At 34.6% G+C, this 19,775-nt stretch overlaps 1 protein-coding gene across 1 annotated transcript; it reads right to left on the bottom strand.

Annotated features, from left to right (window-relative positions):
* Positions 1 to 1,342: 1,342 nt before the first annotated feature.
* LOC125841596 (uncharacterized) lies at positions 1,343 to 17,680 on the bottom strand. Its single transcript, XM_049520747.1, has 23 exons — positions 17,436 to 17,680; positions 16,776 to 17,073; positions 16,626 to 16,694; positions 14,967 to 15,104; positions 14,705 to 14,822; positions 14,064 to 14,146; positions 13,579 to 13,674; positions 12,633 to 12,801; positions 12,402 to 12,544; positions 12,246 to 12,332; positions 11,900 to 12,085; positions 10,859 to 11,026; positions 9,599 to 9,719; positions 9,416 to 9,485; positions 8,433 to 8,520; positions 8,218 to 8,338; positions 7,324 to 7,517; positions 7,111 to 7,219; positions 5,873 to 6,028; positions 5,076 to 5,178; positions 3,793 to 3,966; positions 3,253 to 3,398; positions 1,343 to 1,948 (listed from the first exon to the last, which is right to left on the bottom strand). Exons 1-23 carry the CDS (start codon positions 17,612 to 17,614, stop codon positions 1,755 to 1,757), a joined length of 3,210 nt encoding a protein of 1,069 aa, XP_049376704.1. The 5' UTR covers positions 17,615 to 17,680; the 3' UTR covers positions 1,343 to 1,754.
* Positions 17,681 to 19,775: the final 2,095 nt, after the last annotated feature.

Genomic DNA, 19,775 nt, shown 5'->3' with positions numbered 1-19,775 from the left:
CAATAGTGACCTACATGAATGGGGTAACGACTGCCCCGCTGTCTCAAACATGGATTCCAAAAAAATAAAGGGAAAAAAAAGGAGTACAACATGGTATATAATCAAGTATATATAACACTTCCCCTTCATTCCTTCATCTCCAAAGACTAAGAAAACAACGTACATACCTCATTGATCAACAACTATGGGAAGCCCCCCCCCCCCCCCCCCCCCGCTTTTTGTTGTTGTTATTTTATGTAAATAAAGAAAACACTAGTACCAAACTCTATCAGATACTACGACATTGACTAGAAAAGTTTTCTTTCTTTATTTACAATGACACGGTGTCATGGTCAGTTTGCTCGCGGTTCAATGATTCCACTGAATACTTGCTACATCCACCAGCATAAGTATTAGATAACTTTGTCCACTGATCGAGACTTACTCACTAAAGAAGTTAAATAAGATGTAAACAACCACACCAAGCATAGCAAGTCCCCATTCATTACCTTGTGTTGAAGAAAACATCACTTGAAAACCCAAGAAGATCAAAATAATATACAACCATCCCCATCTTCTAAACTCATCTTCATGATCTCTCACCCTATAATAATAATTGTTGTAACCTTGTAAAGAAGGTGCATAAATAATTATCAAACATAGTAACACTACTAGTAAAAGTGGACCAAGAAGAATTTTTAAAACAATGTAGGTTAGTAGTATAACAATAAGAGATGCCAAGATTGATTGAGTAGTATAATATACAAACACAATGGCTAAAAAAGGGATGAAAATATAGAAAGTGAAGTTTATTTCTTCAATATCAAGGGCTAATGGAACTCTTTCAATTATGTTTTGGCCATGGAGAAGTAATCCTAGGCTGAGTACAAGAAGAAGAGGAACAAATGGAGAAGGCCCTATAACCATATTTTCTACAAGAAAAATGGTGTCACGAGCTTAGTCTTTTTATTTTTTTTATTTTTGAGAAGAAATGGATGAATGGAGTTGAGCGTATTCAAGAAATTGGTTTAAAATAATGTGGTTGTTAGTAGGGTGGTTATGACTGAAGCTATATGCAAAGGGTGGGGGGGTTATAGGCTTTAATTAGTTGTTTATAACTCGGTTATTGATCACCAACTTTACCTGTTTGGTATTTGCTACCTTCACATAGGTTAATGGACTATATAATGTACTTTATTTGTTGGGTTACGATGCGCAGATCGGACCCCGGCCCTTATTTTCTAAGAAAATATTTTCATGAAAAACATTTCCCTTCCTATACCAACACACCCCTTGGAGTTAATACTTTTTCCCAAGGTCCCCCTTTCCAGAAGGATAAAGGGAAGAACAAATTAAGAGGAGGTTTTAAATTGTCATTATGCCATCTACATAGCCAGTGTGAATTGTCAAACTATGGCAGGAGGCTTGCATTAATTTTATTGTTTGGTCTGCATACCAAAAGTCCAAAACTAATAAGATTCCAGGACCATATACAGTGTCCTCTTTAGCAATCTTCTGTCTCTTATTCCTACAAGGTCTTCCCTGACTAGCAAGGTTTTCTCGGAAAACTTTATTTATTCGTGTTTAGCTGCATCATTGAGTTTGAAACCCTGAACGGACTGTCAATAATAAGCTGGAGGAAGGTGAGTATGACGTCTAAGTCATTCTTATTGCCTTTACACCATCTACATAAGGCCATAGCTTTTGAAAATGTATACTGTTCTTCAATCCCAGAAAATACTCATTGAACTAGTTGTCAATGCTGGGTGACAGTTTTAGGCTATCTTTTGTACTTCGTACTCGTGAGATATTTTAAGAGGTGATTCCTTTGAGACGGGCCTCTCTTCAGACCAGAGCTCTAGATTCACTGTTCCGGTACCCCAATGCACCATACATTTGTGTACTTGATCAATGTTGAATCGATTGACTAATCCTAGACCAAGATATCTATCAACAAGCATCCATTCACCTGAAAAGGAATTCAAGAAAAGGCATCAACATAGTCACACTGGTTCAAACATTGCAACCCTGATTTTACTCATGAACACTGAACAAATAATCAACTGATTAAACCACATTAGAGATGAAAAACATTAGGTGATTTATTTCCATCTGCCTAAGCTTAAGTGATTAGAATTACCCTTTTTTGTATTTGTGGAAGATAGCAGGTACTTAATGGAATAGTAAAAAGTGTGTGCAAGCTGATCTGAACACCAACGTTATATAAAAAATCCCACATCGGCAAAAATAGAAATAGGCTAAATAGGTGAACATGCAAATAAAAGCAACTCATATCGAACATTGCAGCTAAAACCTTTCACTCAAATTGGTTTCGAGTATTCAGCATACATTCCGGAAAAGGATGGGTCCTTCAAATATTTGCAGGAGATGCTTACACATTTTACTTGTAGCTTTATTCTTTCCCACGTAATAAATGACATCCTGTCAAGCTTTTGATCCCCGTTTCTTAAGGTGTCTGAATAGACCAAATAGGTGAACATGCAAATAAAAGCACCTCATATCGAACATTGCAGCTAAAACCTTTCACTCAAATTGGTTTAGAGTATTCAGCATACATTCCGGAAAAGGATGGGTCCTTCAAATATTTGCAGGAGATGCTTACACATTGTACTTGTAGCTTTATTCTTTCCCTACGTAATAAATGACATCCTGTCAAGCTTTGATCCCCGTTTCTTAGGTGTCTGAATAGACCAGGTAAAGCATCTATGCCCCTTTCGATATCTTCTTCTAGCTCTTACATAAAGTTTAAATAGATGAAACTGATGAAGAGGGAATAAGCATGAAGAAACACCAAATGGGGAGAATATTTCTGAATAACTGGAACAGGGAATTATAACAAGTTGCTTACTGGAAGTGTTGCACATTGACGGGTAACTCGTGCAATTTGTGCACTTCCCCTCATTTGGAATCTTCCCATAAATAGCTCCCAATTTGTCTTTTCCGTTCTTCCAGTCCCGTCTTACTATTATATTCCTCTAAAGAAGCAAGCCCTGGTGACTTCACTAGTCTTACTACCGTACCATACTAATTCAAAATCTGGTCGAGTCTCACAGAAATTTACATATATTGGCATACCTACACCACAACCAAGTTCAGGCCATCCACTATAATCTACTTTTACTTCCTGTTATGCTTTTACAAAATGAAAAGGTTTGCGCAAAACAGGTTTCTTCAGAGTAATATGACCACAAATATGTGTGCACAATAAAAATAAAACAGTTCAGGTGAGCAAAAATAATGAGTAGGATGTACCCTTTGGGAGAAGATCTCCTTCAAACACTCGTTCTCCAGATTCTGGACAAAGTTCATGCTTGGACCCATTGATGGAAGTAAAGGACACATATGATTCCGTTGGGTGCAACAACGTGAACATTGGATGCACACGCAAGCACACAAGCCTACCAACACAATAAAAAGTATGCCAAAAGCCATCAGAAATAAGAGAGAGAGAATGAATTAAATTGAGGCTCTAGACCATATAAAGGGGAGAGAGAGTATATTTCAACCAGCTATTATGAACATGACCATCCAGAAATAAGAATATTGACCGAAAAAATAATTATTTTTGTTAAAATCTACAAGTAAAGCTATGTTGCTTAGACCCTCCAAAAATGTTGCTGCACCAATGTTAGATCATCCAAAAATGCACTACTTTTGGAGAATCCCACACGCACACGACAACATTTTTGAAAAGCCCAGCAGCATAGCCAGTAAGGAAATCAATATTTCAACAGGTGGTTATTAGAGATCCTACAAGTAGTTTTCAATAATAAGATGTAGGATAGAACAGACCTAGAAAATCCTCCAGAACCAGCACCAACTCCACGAGCTACAATTCCAGAATCAATGCAGAAAACCTTGGAGTTGTCTTTTGGCAAAGATATATATCGTTCCATAACTAATCCTCCACCTATATCACCTTCCAGCCTAAGAGACTCTGATTCTCCTTCCTGTTCCAGATCTCGTCTGCAGAACAGGAAGAGTTAAAGTGAACAACAGAGAAGAAAAAGTCCCCTTGTGGATAAAATATACAATAATGAATCAAAATTCTAATTTTAAAAGTAACAAATACGGAAAGAAAATTTTCAAAAATGAAGAATTAGCATATAAGACCAAATTGAACTGCTTTATGAGATGGGACAAAAATGAAGTGCAATAGCATAATCACACCAAAACTTTTCGACGATGTCATATATGAAGAAGTTATATCACCCAACACTACCCAATTCAAATCCATCTTCACTCTTAAATGATTAACATATCAGAAGCCAAACATTTGACCCTTCCTAATATTTAAAACAGTGCACCAATTCTCTAAAAAAAATGTGATTTGGAAAATTACAAGAAGATATTTTCAAAAATTATAGTACTATCTCCTAGATTTGAGTCGAGAACAATCCAGATAATTTCATTACCTCAGAAAAGACACTCTGTGACGATTGATTACAATACAGGGAGCCGCTAGAGAAGTTTGACAATCAAATAAATTGTTTGACAGATTAATCCTACAATTTTAAAAATTCTGGCTCTCTTTTCCCTGCTTCCAAATCAGAAATTCATTTCTAAGTATATCCAAAAACAAGTACAGACCTAGTTTCACTATGCCTTCCAGGATTTACAAAAACAAGTTAACCCTACAAGGCTGCTGGTTTCTCTCTTTCACATTTCAATCGGGAGTATAAAAAAAACACCACCTTAGCCAGATTTCAGCTCAATCCCAACAACAGCTCCTTTTTATTATGTTCACTAATCTTTTCATTGTTTTCACATTTTTGTGCCATTTATTTGGAAGTTCAGCTACACTTTTCTTTCTTCTGGACCACAGTACATGCACAACTTTCTATCAGGTGAGAAAATAAATTCTCCCTTATAATGAATCTCAAAAGATTTACCATTTTATTCAACAGAAATTGGAAACTTGAATTCACACAAGCAGCATTTTCAGTTTTCCATTTTTGATCAATGAAGAATAAAAATTGTCATTGCTAGAACTTAATTAATACTAATTTCGTTCCTCGGTTACCAAATAGAAACTATTTGAAATATGCTACATGAGGAACTTCTTATTTACTTACTCAATAACTGAATACTCCTCAGTACACCCCGCTGATCTGTATTCACGGTTACTATATTCTTCGTACCCATTTATTTCCACCCGGCTATGAAGCCATTGAGTTCCTGTTACCAGGAAATAGATGAATAAGACGGTATAAATAATCAGCATTTCTTCTGATATCAGTACTTTAATCAAGCTTATAGGTTTCCATACATTGAGAAAACAGGGGAGAAATCTGGTTGGACAGAAATGCTAAGTACAGATAAGAGTAAAAAAAGATGAGAACTCAAACCAATGCTTCATATAGCAAAACAAAGGATTAAAATGTTTAACAATAAAAGGCTCTTTTATCAGATAGAAATATGGAAAACCCATTTCTCTATTCAAACATTGTATGAATAACTGAGGAAGGACAAGAGAACCACTGTTCAGATAGTGAAAGATTATAAGTTCGATTAAACTGGTGTTAGTTTGTAATGCAGTCAAATCTTAACTTGTTAGTTGTGGAAAAGAGTCTAGAGAAATGAATTGTTGGTAGTATCACATATGATAAATGAGCATGTATAGTCTGGATTTTGATTAAATCATCATTTTGGACTAGTGGACAACTAAAAGAACGTTATGAAGATATTTAGCATGACCAATTTAAGTAGTGTCCAAACACTTTTCAGTGTACATGTCCACTAATGTATTAAATAAAGGATACTTGCAATGTAAATAGACATGAATAAGTTTGATGAATACCAGCAAAAATGCAAAGAAAGTGAAGGGTTATCGAATTACTGAAGAAAAAAAGAACTATGAAGCTCACAATACCTGAAGGAATATGGTTCATAGAAAGGATTCTACCACCTATCCAAGGGACCACTTTCAGCTCCCAATCACCACTCTTCAGAACAACTGGGGTCCTTGAAAGTTCTACTCCTTTATGTCCAGAGATAGTTTCCACATCTGGTATACGTTTAGCACTTTCTGCAATTAATTAACAACATGGAAACAAAACTTTCTTTCAGTTATAAAACAACTTGCACCAAAAGAAATTGAACTGAAAAGGATAAGATGTCCAAGAATAGGTAGACCTATAAAACAAACATCAAAAGTAAAGAACCCCAATTACTCTGCTAATCTGTAAGTGTGATAATTAGAAAACCAGCTGCTTAGTTCTCGTTGATAGAGAACACACTGCATTCAACAGCTAATAGGGGTCCCATGTAGTGTTTTCAAAATAAATCCTTACATAACTTGGGCCTCACCACCCTGAAAAACATGAAAAATGGAAGACCTGCAAAAGATTTCCCTTGAATCCTCCTACAAACCCCCCATGTTTTCAAGATTTACTATTCAAGACTGACTCGGCAATCACTCAATCTATATGATTACTAACAGCAGCAGCCAAACAAATGTAGAATTTCAGATCAGAAATTAAAATGTTTTTTAAAATGTGAGACATTAAATATGTACCGTCAAGTTGGTAGTCATTTCAGGCATGTACGGGTGATACATTAATAGAATTTGGAAAACCTTTACTAAATCATGTTTTTACATTTAACCGGAACCTAATGATTATTTCAGATCATCGATTTTCCTACACCTAATAAAAGAAATTTACTGGAAGCAGCAATACTGTAGCATTCTCTTGTGCATCTGCATTCAGCACAGATGAAACACCACAAATGGGTGATACCAGTGTTGACGTTAAAGAATTACAATAGAAGTTCTAGGACATGCTTGAAGTGTGTGGTCATCTCATCTAAAAGCTTAAGTTGATAGAGAGAGCACACTTTCATTATTAATTATATTCTCAACAGTGTTGAACAGAAACCACAGAGAGTGTTCAGTAGTGGGTGCAGGTGTCTGACTTGGGTACAACTTTTAAACAGTGCTGTGCTATCTAGGAAATAAACTTGAATAACAATTAAATTTCGCACAGTTCCATTTCATCTGATGAGAGATCCACTTTTGATGCAAGTCCAAGTAAGAGTTGTACAGTAAGTTGGAGAGAGAACAAAATATTACAAAAAAGCAAAGCTGGACAAGTGGAAGAGCTCGTTTACCCAGACGATTTCTGTACTTCTCTTCACTTTCAGAAACCAAATTTGATACATCAGTTTCTGATGGCATTGCTAATTGTATAATCTCTCCATCAGAACCCCAAGCATCAAGCTGGATAAGGAGATCCATAGCAAACAATCACCAATTAAACACATCTGTCTTAAATGGTCTCTCTTTTCCTAAAGCTAATATATGTGAGGAATGAGGAAACATACCATAGCACCTTTACCCAGCAATATCCTAACATGCAATCGACGCTTTGGCCTTCTCCAATTTCCTTCTGTTTTGGCGACTTGCACAGTAACAACAGAAGACTGAAGCTCAGCAACATATGTTGTCAAAAGATATCCACCTTGGCTATATTCATATCCATCACCATCATCTTCAAAAAGAAGACCTTCAGCTTTACCTGAAATTGCAAAAGTATAGGTAATGCTGAGTGCTGTAGCTGCTAAAGAACTCTTTTTCCACATACAGGAGAAAGGAAAAGAATCTCGGAAAATTTTCTAGTATTTCTCTTGGCTTGATTCAACACCAATTTTCCTCAATCTCAGTGTACTCTTCCTGTTATTTCCCAAATTCCACCAGCGTCCTAGCTCTGTCATTCTGATTCAGGATAACTTATCCTAAAATGACCCCCCAAAAAAACATTCTTCCTAGCTTACTTCCCTAACTTTATCGAAATTTACAGAAACGGCATCTCATGATTAATTGATATTTCATGAATCCTTCCCTTTTATCAAGTAAAATAACTTTTGATTGATCTTTCCTCTTTCTTATTTTTTGGCTAGGTCTTTTGGTTGATCTTTCTAGGTGTTATTCATATTCTGAAATGCAATTTTGGAAACTTGGAACACTTCTGAGGTTTCCTCTAAATCTAGTTTTATATTCTAAAAGCATTAAGAATATAATATTCTAAAATGAATTAAATAATTTAATTACAAAATTTGGTTGACTTTGGCACTCAACAAATGAAATAGGACAAATTGGGATGGAAAAAGTAAGAGGAGATTCCCGATAACTGCTAAACCAACTAAACCTAGTCAACCATAATTTACCCAGAGTTTGGGAGTCAACTATGTTATTATGACATAAAAGATAGAAAATACCATTTTCATCCAGAGCGATGAGTAATGTTAAATCATCACTAGGATTAGCTTGACCCACATGCTGATAAAGTGGACCGACAGGGATGATTGATCCACCAAGCAAATATAGTGCAGGTAAATCCTAAAATTTTACAAGATATAAAAGCAATGATAATTAAAAGTACATTAAAATAGTGATAATATGAGTGCTTAATCCAGTTCCCAAGAATAAATACCGGATGTGAATCGTCAAAATCAAAACTCAACCAAATGCCTCTTGGTAATTTGTGATGAGCTGTATCCAATTCCTCATCACGCTGAGTGCTGCTCAAGTACAACATGAGTTAGTCATCACGTGACAGATTAAACCATCCACACTGACCCATATATATGAAAATAAGCAGTCAAACGAAGTAAATATGGATTAGGTTAGGCAAAATGAACCAACTTTCTCCATCTGAAGGCTCAATTCTCAAGTCTCAACTGCATTATAAAGACTTGTTAGTTAGCAATATCTCGTTCACACTACTAGATCAGTCACCTCTATGAATGTCGATTGCCTAGTGAATACGGAGGTGCTTGAAGACAGTCATTTGGGAAGTGAAATTTTAACATTAATCCACTTGATCATTGGTTGATAAGCAAACCAATGAAATAGATAACAGACCGTGTTGCTTAGACAAGGATTATTGTTGCCATATTATATGGAGAGCATTGCATAGTCAAGGTGGTGTGAGGTATTTAGTGGTCTGATTTGGAGACAAAATCCAACCAGAAGCATGAAAGAAAGACTGAAAGAGGTTTCGCATGATAGAGTTAGTATCGTCTCTAAAACCTGATACCAAACACTTGGCAAATAATAAAAGAAATTGTCTGTTAGGCTTATAGTTATTGGAACGAAAAGTAGACCACAATCGCCTGTTATTTACAACAGGGTTGAATATGTAGTATCCTAACTGTTTTCTAACCATAATAAAAACCGATTTTTTTTATCTCTTCTGATAGCATTTACATAGGCACCTACTGGAACAAGCAAAATGTTTTGGTTTTCCCTTAATCTACTGTATAGATTAAAATGATAAAATATGCCACCTATGAAGTTGACTGATAGACAGGAATATTAGCAATGGGTATATTGTAGAACACAAACAAAGGATACCACATATGCGGAGTTCTACAGTCACCTACTACTGCATCTGTGAAGAAAAAAGAATTAAACCTTGCATATATAAGAATTGGTCCCAGCAAAAATGAGTTCTCAAGTTTCCTCAGCTCGGGGTCTTTTGGATCTGCAAGAGTAACCAGCAGATTACTACAAAATTGATGTTACTATCTATATCAGCCATGCTTTCATGCACATTTATTGTGGAGCTAAATAAATTTTGAGTTATGAAAAATTTACCAGCAAAAAAGATAGGAGCAGACACCGGAGTACCCCTCGTGTGTGCTAAGTAAAAGAGTGTATAAATGTGTGGTAGAAGACGGTAGCGCCGCTCCAATGCCAAGCGGCAAACTTCCTCGCACTGTTAAGATGTAAGATCCCAAGTCAAATCAGAATCTACATACAGAGAAGACGTGAAAAAGTATATATTATTCTGGTTAGTTCTAGAAGACACTTGAATAAAGTAGAGTAATCCACTGTGCACAATTAGCTATATCAAAATATATCCGTCTTCATCGATTTCCTTGAGTGAACATGACAAAAAGGCGATCACCCATCCACAAGGAGAATGCCAATAAGAAAGAGTGCTATTAGCACAACTACACCAGTCATCAACCCATACTTCAGGAAATGAGGTAAACAGCAACCGAAGTATATCAGGAGCAGAGACTACATCCGCAATTAATAATGTTTCCTCTTTCTTTGTTTGTTTAAGATACAATTCAACGAGACAAAGCAATGGAACTCTTGACAAAACCATCAAAAAACAATGGTTGACTATTCAAATGTACATACAGTTATAAATTCAACTTTTCTCCAAGAACCAACATACTAAGCTTGCATCAAAAGTGTAAAAACTAATGCAAAAAAATGGCTATTTTACACCATTTAAATGGAAAGTAAATGAATATCTCTGTTAGGGTGATTGTACGGATTTGTATCTCCAGAGTGAATAATTGGGATTTGTTCCTCTAGAGTGATCGGCAGTTATTTGTAGATTTAATTACCTTAAAGATGTCCAAGAAAAGAATTTCATATAAATATGTGGGAAGAATTGTAATCATCCATGCAATCAAATGAGCAACAAAATCACACTTCTCGACATGGTATCCAGATAATACATGTGAATTGCTATTGTATCATTGTCATGAGACTGGTCTTATAAAATCTACATGTTTGAAGCTTCAGAATAAGGATCAAGGATGTTTGAGACTCGATTAACCATTGAAACAATAACAGGCATTGAGAGAGTGCAAGCCCTTAAGGAAATGAATGAGTATAACATGAAAACTCAAACTCCCAACAGGGACCAGGTTACACTCAGAAACATATGCAGAGCTTTGATATTTTTTTTTGAGGATGAACATAAGCAGAACTTTGATAATCTTTCAGGACGAACCACAGGATATGACAGAGAAACATTAAATAAGTCATTTGACTAAACAGAACTTGCAAAATTGTTGACTACTCATAAATCAGAATTATAGAAAAGAAGTGGACCTCCTCCCCAAATGACCAAGGCTCATGATCATTTGTGTCCTTCTCAGAATGCGCACGGCAAAAGGGAAACAGGGAACCAACACCCATCCACCTCCCAAACATCCGAGGAGTTGCATTTCCAGCAAAGCCGCCTATATCTGGTCCTGTAAGTGGCTGACCACTGAGTCCCTGAATATAAAGTTGCCTCATCAGAAGAGTGCAATGCATCAACCTAGTGCAATGCGAAATCAAACTAATATATTTGTTTCAATAACTGTTACTCGTAAAGAATTTATACATGATACACATGTACAACACACACACGGGGTCTGGAAATTAATTGTGTGTGAAATTTAACTATGATAAAGAGCGAAACAGATTTACATCCTGTGTCATGTAACAATAAATGCCATGATTTCTTAACAGAAAATAGGGAAAAAAGTGATATGAATATTAATAGCTTGAAATACCAATTTTAAGTACTAGATAAAAGAATCTATGATAGGGCAATATAGTGTGTTACATCTTTGCATTGACATAACCATGTCCTAATTAGTTGCACAGAGATGGAACCAAGACAGGAATCAGATACTAATATCAAGCAATAATCTACCATAGCAAAACAGATAAAGTACATCTCTCATGGATACTTTATCAACTTTAAAAATTCTTCAATAAAAAGCAAGCAGTTCATTGACTAAGGTCTAAGAGAACTTCAAAACACATTATTAATTGTCATATTCCCTTAGCAAACTTCATCATTTTTATAATTGATTTAGAGCGAGTCAAACAGAAAATATTGAAGACTCCATTTTAGTAGATCCTTCACAACTTCTTAAAAATACTAGTTGAAGCTGCCTAAGATGCAAAAAGAAGTGAACTGTTGGAGTCTGCTAAATCAAAATGAGTCATATTAACAAAATTAAATAAAAACAACAAATAGATATTACTGGATTAGTGTCAGACACGGGTACGAGGGGTGGCAGGCAGTATAATTCAAAAGGGAAAAGCCTGCATCTGACATAAACTTAGCGACATAAGTGATTATACTTGGCTACTAACCAGTTGAAGAACCATGGAGATACTCATCTGCAAGTGCTCCCATGTAGAAAGGTTATCCCCTGTCCATGTAGCAGCATACCTCTGGCTACCCACAAACCCAGCCCGTGTGAGAACAAAAGGGCGTTTATTTCCATTAGCTAGCTTCATTCCTTCGTAGGTTGATCGTGCCATGAGCATCCCATAAACCTTAAAAGGCAGCCAAGTCAATTTATAAGCATATTACATTATTAAGTAAAGGAGCAGGGGTGTCATCAGCAAGCACACCAGTAGATCTCTCTCTCTCAGCTTCTATTATATTTTCACATTCAACTTGCACATAAAGCTACAGCAGGAAAAGTAGGCATACATTGTGATAGTATGAATGATTCTGACAACCTCCAAATTCAGGATCTCCCCTGTGAATATTGCTCTCCGGCATTGTCTTTGTTACTGTCTGCAATAAAAAAAGACAGATGAAAAAAGAAGAGCAACATTAAAAGTTTTTTGACGTTCAATAATCCACCTTAAAAACAGCTGGTTCATTCATGTCATTCCATATACCATCCACACCATTGGAAATGAAATCTTTAACTAGGTTAGCCCACCATGATCGGGCTTTCGATTGAGTGAAATCCGGAAACACACAAGGCCCAGGCCACACGTCACCTAAAGATGGAGATAAAAATATGACAAGTCTGAAAAATGTATACAAACAATTAAAAAAAAAGGTTTACACTGCAGGATAAACACATACCAATATAAGGCCTCCCGTCTGCTGTTTGAACCCACACATCTGCTTCAGAACCACTATCATAAGCAAAATATCCCTTTTCATTCTTAATCCCTGGATCAAGCATCCAGATTGCTTTGAAACCTGATTGATGAAGTTCTTCTACAAGGGACTTTGGATCTGGAAAACGCTCCTGACAACCATGTCCAGAAAAGTTTATAAGATGTGTCAGTTTTGACATTGGTAAACAAAAAAAGTATTCACCTTAGTTATCATAACTAGATAAAAATGAGAAAGAGGTGACACTATCTAATGCAAATGAAGTACAACCTGTTTAATATCAGATACCAAAAGCAAGCATTTCCATAGATCAAATACTCTCAAAAAATAATTTTGACAAGTACACTGTAAATTCATAAATTATGTCTATTTGTGAATATTAATGTTTCAAAGCAAGTACAAAGAATGGAGAAGGGGAGAGAAGCATCCAGCTGTAAACTTCCCAAGTAAGTTAAATACTCAAAAATGGAATGCTTCCCAGATAACTGGACAGTAGGAAATATGACATAGTTTACAACTTTAAGTAGCTTGCAGTCCCAAGAATGTCAAACCAAGGTAATAGAAGAGAACAAAATTCTCTTCACGGAGTTTCAAGGAGAAAAAACAAAAATCCTTTTCCCAGTTACCTGCTTTATGCATTATTCCTTTTTGGATAGATAGAAATTTCATCAACAGAAAAAAATAATATATGGGTTGGAGGTGAGAGTTCTTGCTATTACATATACAAAGGAAATATTATCAAGTGATCCTCTCCAGACTAAGTGCCTGCAAGTTAATGCCAGGTCATGAATAAATAATGTCAATTGGGAGGAGATGAAAATTTTGATCAACATCTGACAAATAGATCATTGACTTGGACTAACTGGCTGTAGAATCAACAATATATCAGGATTAAGTAGTAAGGTCGTGCCTTATCAAATGTAAAACATCGAAAACCGTTCATGTAGTCAATGTCCATCCATATGACATCACAAGGAATCTTCTTTTCCCGAAAGGTCCTTGCAATCTGCATGAGGTAAGACACACTGAAATATAAGATAAGATGGCCAGATGCATACCTGGGGGGGGNGGGGGGGACAAAGTATTATGTAAGTGGGGGATAAGAAAAGGCAAATGAAATCAAGCTTTGAAACAAGGGACAAATTAAAGCTTGTATGGTTCCTACGCCCCTAGCTGAGTAATAATCAATTATTAGATTCCTCCACCCCTAAACCCCCACAACACAAGTAATGGAGGTAAAAAGAAGAGGATAAGAAAATTAGTAATAGTTGGTGGCAAAGGAAGAATGTAAAGTGCATCCAGGTAGCCAGAGTATAGCAACAAAGTAAATAAAAATGCAAAACAAGCACTATGAGGAGAGCAATAGACTACTTCACATAAAAGAAATGACCATACCTCTCGAACACGAGCATCCGGAACATAGCTCCATCGGCATTGGTGATAACCCAAGGACCACTTTGGAGGCATAAACACAGTTCCTGATTCAAAATTATATGACCGTTACTTCAAACAAAGTAGTATGATAAATAGGGAAAGTGAAAGTGCTGTGCTGGTTGGGAGGAATGGAATAAAAAATTTTCAAATTAGAATTTAGAAGTCTTTATTTTGAGCTTAATTATCCACAAGAATGAAGCAATAGAGTTAAAAGAGCTTCTCATAACATGAAATTGAAATGCATCAGATACCATTTTAACAAATGCAGTAAGTTGAGTGTTATCTAAAGACAATGAGACATTCTGGGTTCTGGAGAAAGCAGCAGCAGAATCAAAATATAGGTTTTATAAAATCTCTCATGATATAAGATGCATCAGAAACCATTTAAACAACTCTGTCAAACAGAACTCAATTGCTTTACAATTATATTTATATTTAGACTGAGACCTGAGAGTAGGAATTTCCACACTTAGTTATGAAATACAAATGAAGTGAAAAGATACATCTCCTCGCCACTACTTTCTACTCAGAAATAAGAAAATTATTTTAAAGAGGAGATTGTATATCCCTGAAAAATGAAGCATAATAGTGTAAGAACATACCGATTGCATGAGAGAGGGATACAAGAACATCAATTGGTGAAGGAAATGGGCCAAATGTAATAACAGGATAGGATTGTCGACTGATAAATCTTATATTGGATTCTTGTCGCAAGTCAACCTTCAAATGATAACAATCATTCAGTGACACATCAATTGTAGTTTAGTAAAGAATATGTGAATAGATACAAATACACACACAAAAAGACAAGACACAAAACACATATAAGTGCTTGCATGGGTGTAGGAAGTAGAGTAGCTATACCTCACATCGATGTGTTGTATCTGCCAGAACTCCAAGTGTCTCGCCACTGGGAAGAACAGCAAGCACCCACGGGTGTGATTGATACAAGGAAGTAGTTCCCGGACCATAACCCCATGCATCAGTATTCCATGTCAAAATCTGAAATTAATAAAATTAAATTTGCAGGTGTTTTAACTCTGTTAACCACTTTCATCTTGTGATTTGCTCTTGGAAGGTCATGTTTCTTCATAGGTATTTTTCACTGGTCTTCAAAGGTCTTTCTTATCATGCTTTATTCCCACTATTAAAGGGACCAGCGCCTTAAATTTTGGTTCTTTAATTTTGTTAAGCACCAAATGATCACAAATAAATGCATCTGTTTGATTTATGTTTCATTGCCCGTTCCAAATCAACACTACTGACCAGTAATTAGCAAGCTGTACACTGCTGCTGATTGTTCACCTTAGGCTCTTTCCAGAAGTTCATTTATTATGTGTTAGAAACCGCAGAACTTTAATTCAAGGACTGCGTTAAAGGCGAGTGAAGCTCTTCCAAGATGTGCAGTATGTATGGTCTGCCATTACATGACCTCATAAGTCTTGGTCAAAATACAACTTTCAACACCATAGTCCCTAATGTACATAACAACTCCGCATGTGCAAGCTTGCTCACATTGCCGGTCACAAACCCAAATAAAGGAGGAGGGTTGTGGTATGCTGGAAGCCAACATAAGCAACCTATTCATGATGAATCCTCAGAACGACCACAACTTGTTACAGACTGAGACCTAGTTCGTTGTCGTTGTATAGTCCACTAGAATGTACATGTTCGGGACCGGAACTACCCTTTGCTTCCTCAATGCAAGGCTATATCTAGGTGGATGGGTATGGGTTCACATGAACCATGCTCCTTTCCTTAGATATGTATAATAATGTTATAATTTTATAAAATACTTCAATATATATTTGTGTACCTAAGCTCAAAGTGTCCTATGGTGCAATAATCATTGGGTGCACCTCTATAAGTGAATTTGGCGGTGTAAACTCCATGCTTACCTTGTTATTCTTTTCTTTCTTTTTTTAAAATTGGGCCCAAATGTACTTCTCTTTTTCCTTCTTTCTTATTAGGTTTATTCTTTCAAAATCCCAATTTTGACAGATTCGAATCTCTATTCTACTTTTGTCACCATACAATTTAATATTATGTAAAACAAATGTATATATAAAAACTAGTAGCAGTGAACGATGTAGCATAGTCAACTAGCTCTACTAATCCCAACATTTTCGGGTTTCGACATGGAGTATATGTGAAAATCATTAAAATTGTAGAAAGAATTTAATTTTGATCCTATAAGTTCAAAAGTGTAATGAGTTAATAGTAAGACTCTAAACGCTAAACCTGTTAAACATAAATTCTAGACCTGCCTCTTCATAATAGTGCACCCATCCACATAAAATCCTGGATCTGCCTCAGACAGGCAGTGTCATCTTAAGTTTCATGTTAGAAGTAGCTTTTGACTGATCTTTTTATTGAGGACAGTTTGCTCTCTATAAACATAAGTCCTTGTAAATTCTTTTTCTTGTTGCCTATAATTCATAAAATATGGAGAAAATACAACTCGATAAGGTAGAAGAGCATATTGAGTATATCTTGATCAACAGAATTGTATTTGAAACTCACCCTTTTCCCAGTTCTTTCGAGCTGACCACTAACCTCCCCAGTTCCATAGAATGAGGTACCTGATGGAAGCTTAATTGAAGTAGAAATAATCTTGATCAATAACATAGTCAAAAAAAAAATTAACTATTAACATGAAGAGGAGATTGCTACCTCAATATTAACAATTTGTTGTCCCATGACACATTCAAAAGTAGGAATATATGATGGAACTTTATGTATAGACATTAACGGTGTCTCCCTAACTTTTGGATCAACAAAGGAAATACTCGGAAATGCTGCATTTCTATCATCTGCAGAGCAATCAAAACGAAAGACTCCTTCCTCCAAAATAGATTCGAAAATCATGTTCCCCATTCTCGCATCTGACATTGCAGTTGTACCTTCTATTCCACCCATCTTCGACACAACAAAACTTGCACCAGTAACCCTCTTATTAACACTCCTCCCTCTACATACGAAACAGTAGAATTAGGCAAAATTTATAAGGTTGGAATTGATGATCATGCAATATGTTTAACATATTATATCAAACAAAATTTCAATCCAGTCATCTCAACAACTCAATTTGGAAAAACAGGACCAATGAAATTCAATAAAATTACACCAATTTGATCAAACCCAAAAGTTCAGCTCAGAAACTCAACCAAAGTCATAAACTTCTAAGAAATGCATTCCAAAAATATTTCAATTACAGTCAATCATGATTTCAATTTAGCACAACTAACAAAGTGAAGTTAATTCAAAATTCAAGTATTGCTACACAAACTCTTTTTTAACCAAAAAAATTAAAAACTTTAGAGCAAAATTAACCTGATTAAACGATGAATCGAAGATATACTTGTAGAACTGATCAGATTAATGCAATGCAAGAGCTTTGGCTTCTTCTTCTTCAAAGACCCGTTTGAAACCCTAACATTGACAAAGCAAAGAGTAGTGAAGTGACATTTTGGTGATATAATAATGCTATTTGGAAATGGTAGTTTGTCCATATATGGGTTCCTCAACCGAAACCTTGATAAAATTTAATTAAGTAGTAAGGCTAACATATACATTCAGACTAAAAAATTATATTAAATCAACACGAATCAAATAATATAAACGTTTATGTCCGTTGGATAAGCACAAATAATATGTGAATGATTGATTGAACTCATATTTATAATTATTATATTGAGAGCACTTCTGGACACGTGGTGGTGGTAGATTTTTGTCCACTTGTGATAAGCATTTTTTTTATGAAAAATATTAGAAAAGACTAAATGCTAAAAAATAAGATATAACAATAAATTCAAATAAAAGCATTACATACATTTTTCTAGTTTTTTCATCGATAAGTTTTTCAGGGAATAAATATTAACTTGTCTGTCCAATATAATATTTTATAAATTTTATTGATATATAAAGATTTAAGGATAAAAAATTTATAATACCAAAACTAAAAAACAACAAACAAATAACATAAGGTATGCGATTTTTTTTCTGAAAAATATTTAAAAAAACTACATGTTAAAAAATAAGATATAACAAAAAATTCAAACAAAAGCATTGCATGCATAGACTTTTCTAGTTTTATATTGATAAGTTTTTGAAGGAATGAATATAAACGGTATATATAGTTGAAATAACACAATATGGAATTAAAAAATTGAAGTATAACTAGTTGTGCTAATCTTATTCAATGTAACGACGTTGACACTAAAATTCAAAGTTGTATTCAACTCATTTTCCACTTCATAGCAAACTAATAGCCTAATATGGTGCTATTACATCCAAATTGAACATTATGTAATATACCCAAAAAAAAATTAGGAAAAGGAATATATATATACACACACCTCCATCAACAATGATCAATCTTTTGTACATTAATAGAAGAAGTAGAATAACACATATTATGATAACTAGCAACAGAATATAAAGTGGATAAAGAAAAATGTTATTCTTTACGTTAATGTGACAAAATACAAATTTAGCTTATCAATTAAAAATAAAAATGACACCGAAAAAAGAGAAGTAAACATAAGAATGAGGCAAATATGACAAAATTAGAGTATAATAATTGTTCCACATAAATTCAGAAATTTATATACAGTTGGAACAATAACCGTCTAAAATTATAAAGATAAAATTATGATACAAAATACATTCTAATTAGGATCCTATCAAATATTCATATTTCAAATCAAAACAATATTTTTTTTATAAAAAAAAAATACTTGAAAATAGCCTAATGATTTACATCAAACAGGAGGCAATTGGTAAACAAAAAATATGTTTCCATGATATATATAGCTAAAGATTTTTTAGAATAAGATGAAAAGGTGAAGAGTTGTTTAAGTTAATTTTTAGAAATAGTGATCTTTGACGATGCTGGCGGGAGGAAAGGTTAGTTGTTTTGCTAATAATTTAGTACATTTAATCCCATTAATATAGAGAAAGAATAACAAATTGAATACATTTAATCACACTAATTATAGAGAAAGCATAAAGGATTAACCTAAATATTTAGACACTAAAATCCCACCCCCCCCCAAAAAAAAAAAGAAAAAAGATAAATGTGTTTCTTGGCTATAAAGAGGTGTCACGTCATCTTGTTTATATCTAGCTTTATATTATATATTATATATAAATAGATAGATATAAATATTCTAAACATCTGCCTCAAAAGTAAAAACTAAACTATACGATAAAAAAGAAATTAGCTAAAATTGTCATATTGATTATCGAATAGTCATGTAGTGTCAATTGTTGCCAAATTGGATGTAGTATATAACTCTTTTTACCATAACCATTCAAATCAATTATAATTAATCAATTGAAGCAATGTTAATAATACACAACTCACAAGTGATATTTTTGAAAACCATAAAAAAAAATAAAAAATTGATCCATTTAGCTAATTATAGCTGGATCGCCAATTTAAGTAGGTGTAAAAGCTTGATAATCTCATTCTGATGGCAATTATGAATTGAAAAGAATTCTTGGTGCTTGAATGAGACTTGTTTAAGAAATTAAATAAATGAAAGTGAATGAATTAGAATGGAAAACAATTTAATTTGATATTTATTCTAAATCAAAATCACTTTAAAAAAATCAAATTTTGGTTATACGTCTTCTTAAATAATTTATAGCACTATTAGCGTGAGAGTT

The sequence above is a fragment of the Solanum stenotomum genome, chromosome 10 (genome assembly GCF_019186545.1).
Source record: "Solanum stenotomum isolate F172 chromosome 10, ASM1918654v1, whole genome shotgun sequence".
NCBI classification, from domain to species: Eukaryota; Viridiplantae; Streptophyta; class Magnoliopsida; order Solanales; family Solanaceae; genus Solanum; species Solanum stenotomum.
This window is presented reverse-complemented; position numbering and strand designations above follow the sequence as displayed.

What these genes read in the sequence shown, in the direction of transcription:
- LOC125841596 (XM_049520747.1), bottom strand. Translation starts at nt 17,614, where the DNA reads ATGGACAAACTACCATTTCCAAATAGCATTATTATATCACCAAAATGT. An exon ending in TGCTCCTATCTTTTTTGCTG is followed by an intron (nt 9,486 to 9,598) that starts GTAAATTTTTCA and finishes TTACTCTTGCAG; the next exon opens with ATCCAAAAGACCCCGAGCTG. An exon ending in CATCGCTCTGGATGAAAATG is followed by an intron (nt 7,518 to 8,217) that starts GTATTTTCTATC and finishes TTGCAATTTCAG; the next exon opens with GTAAAGCTGAAGGTCTTCTT.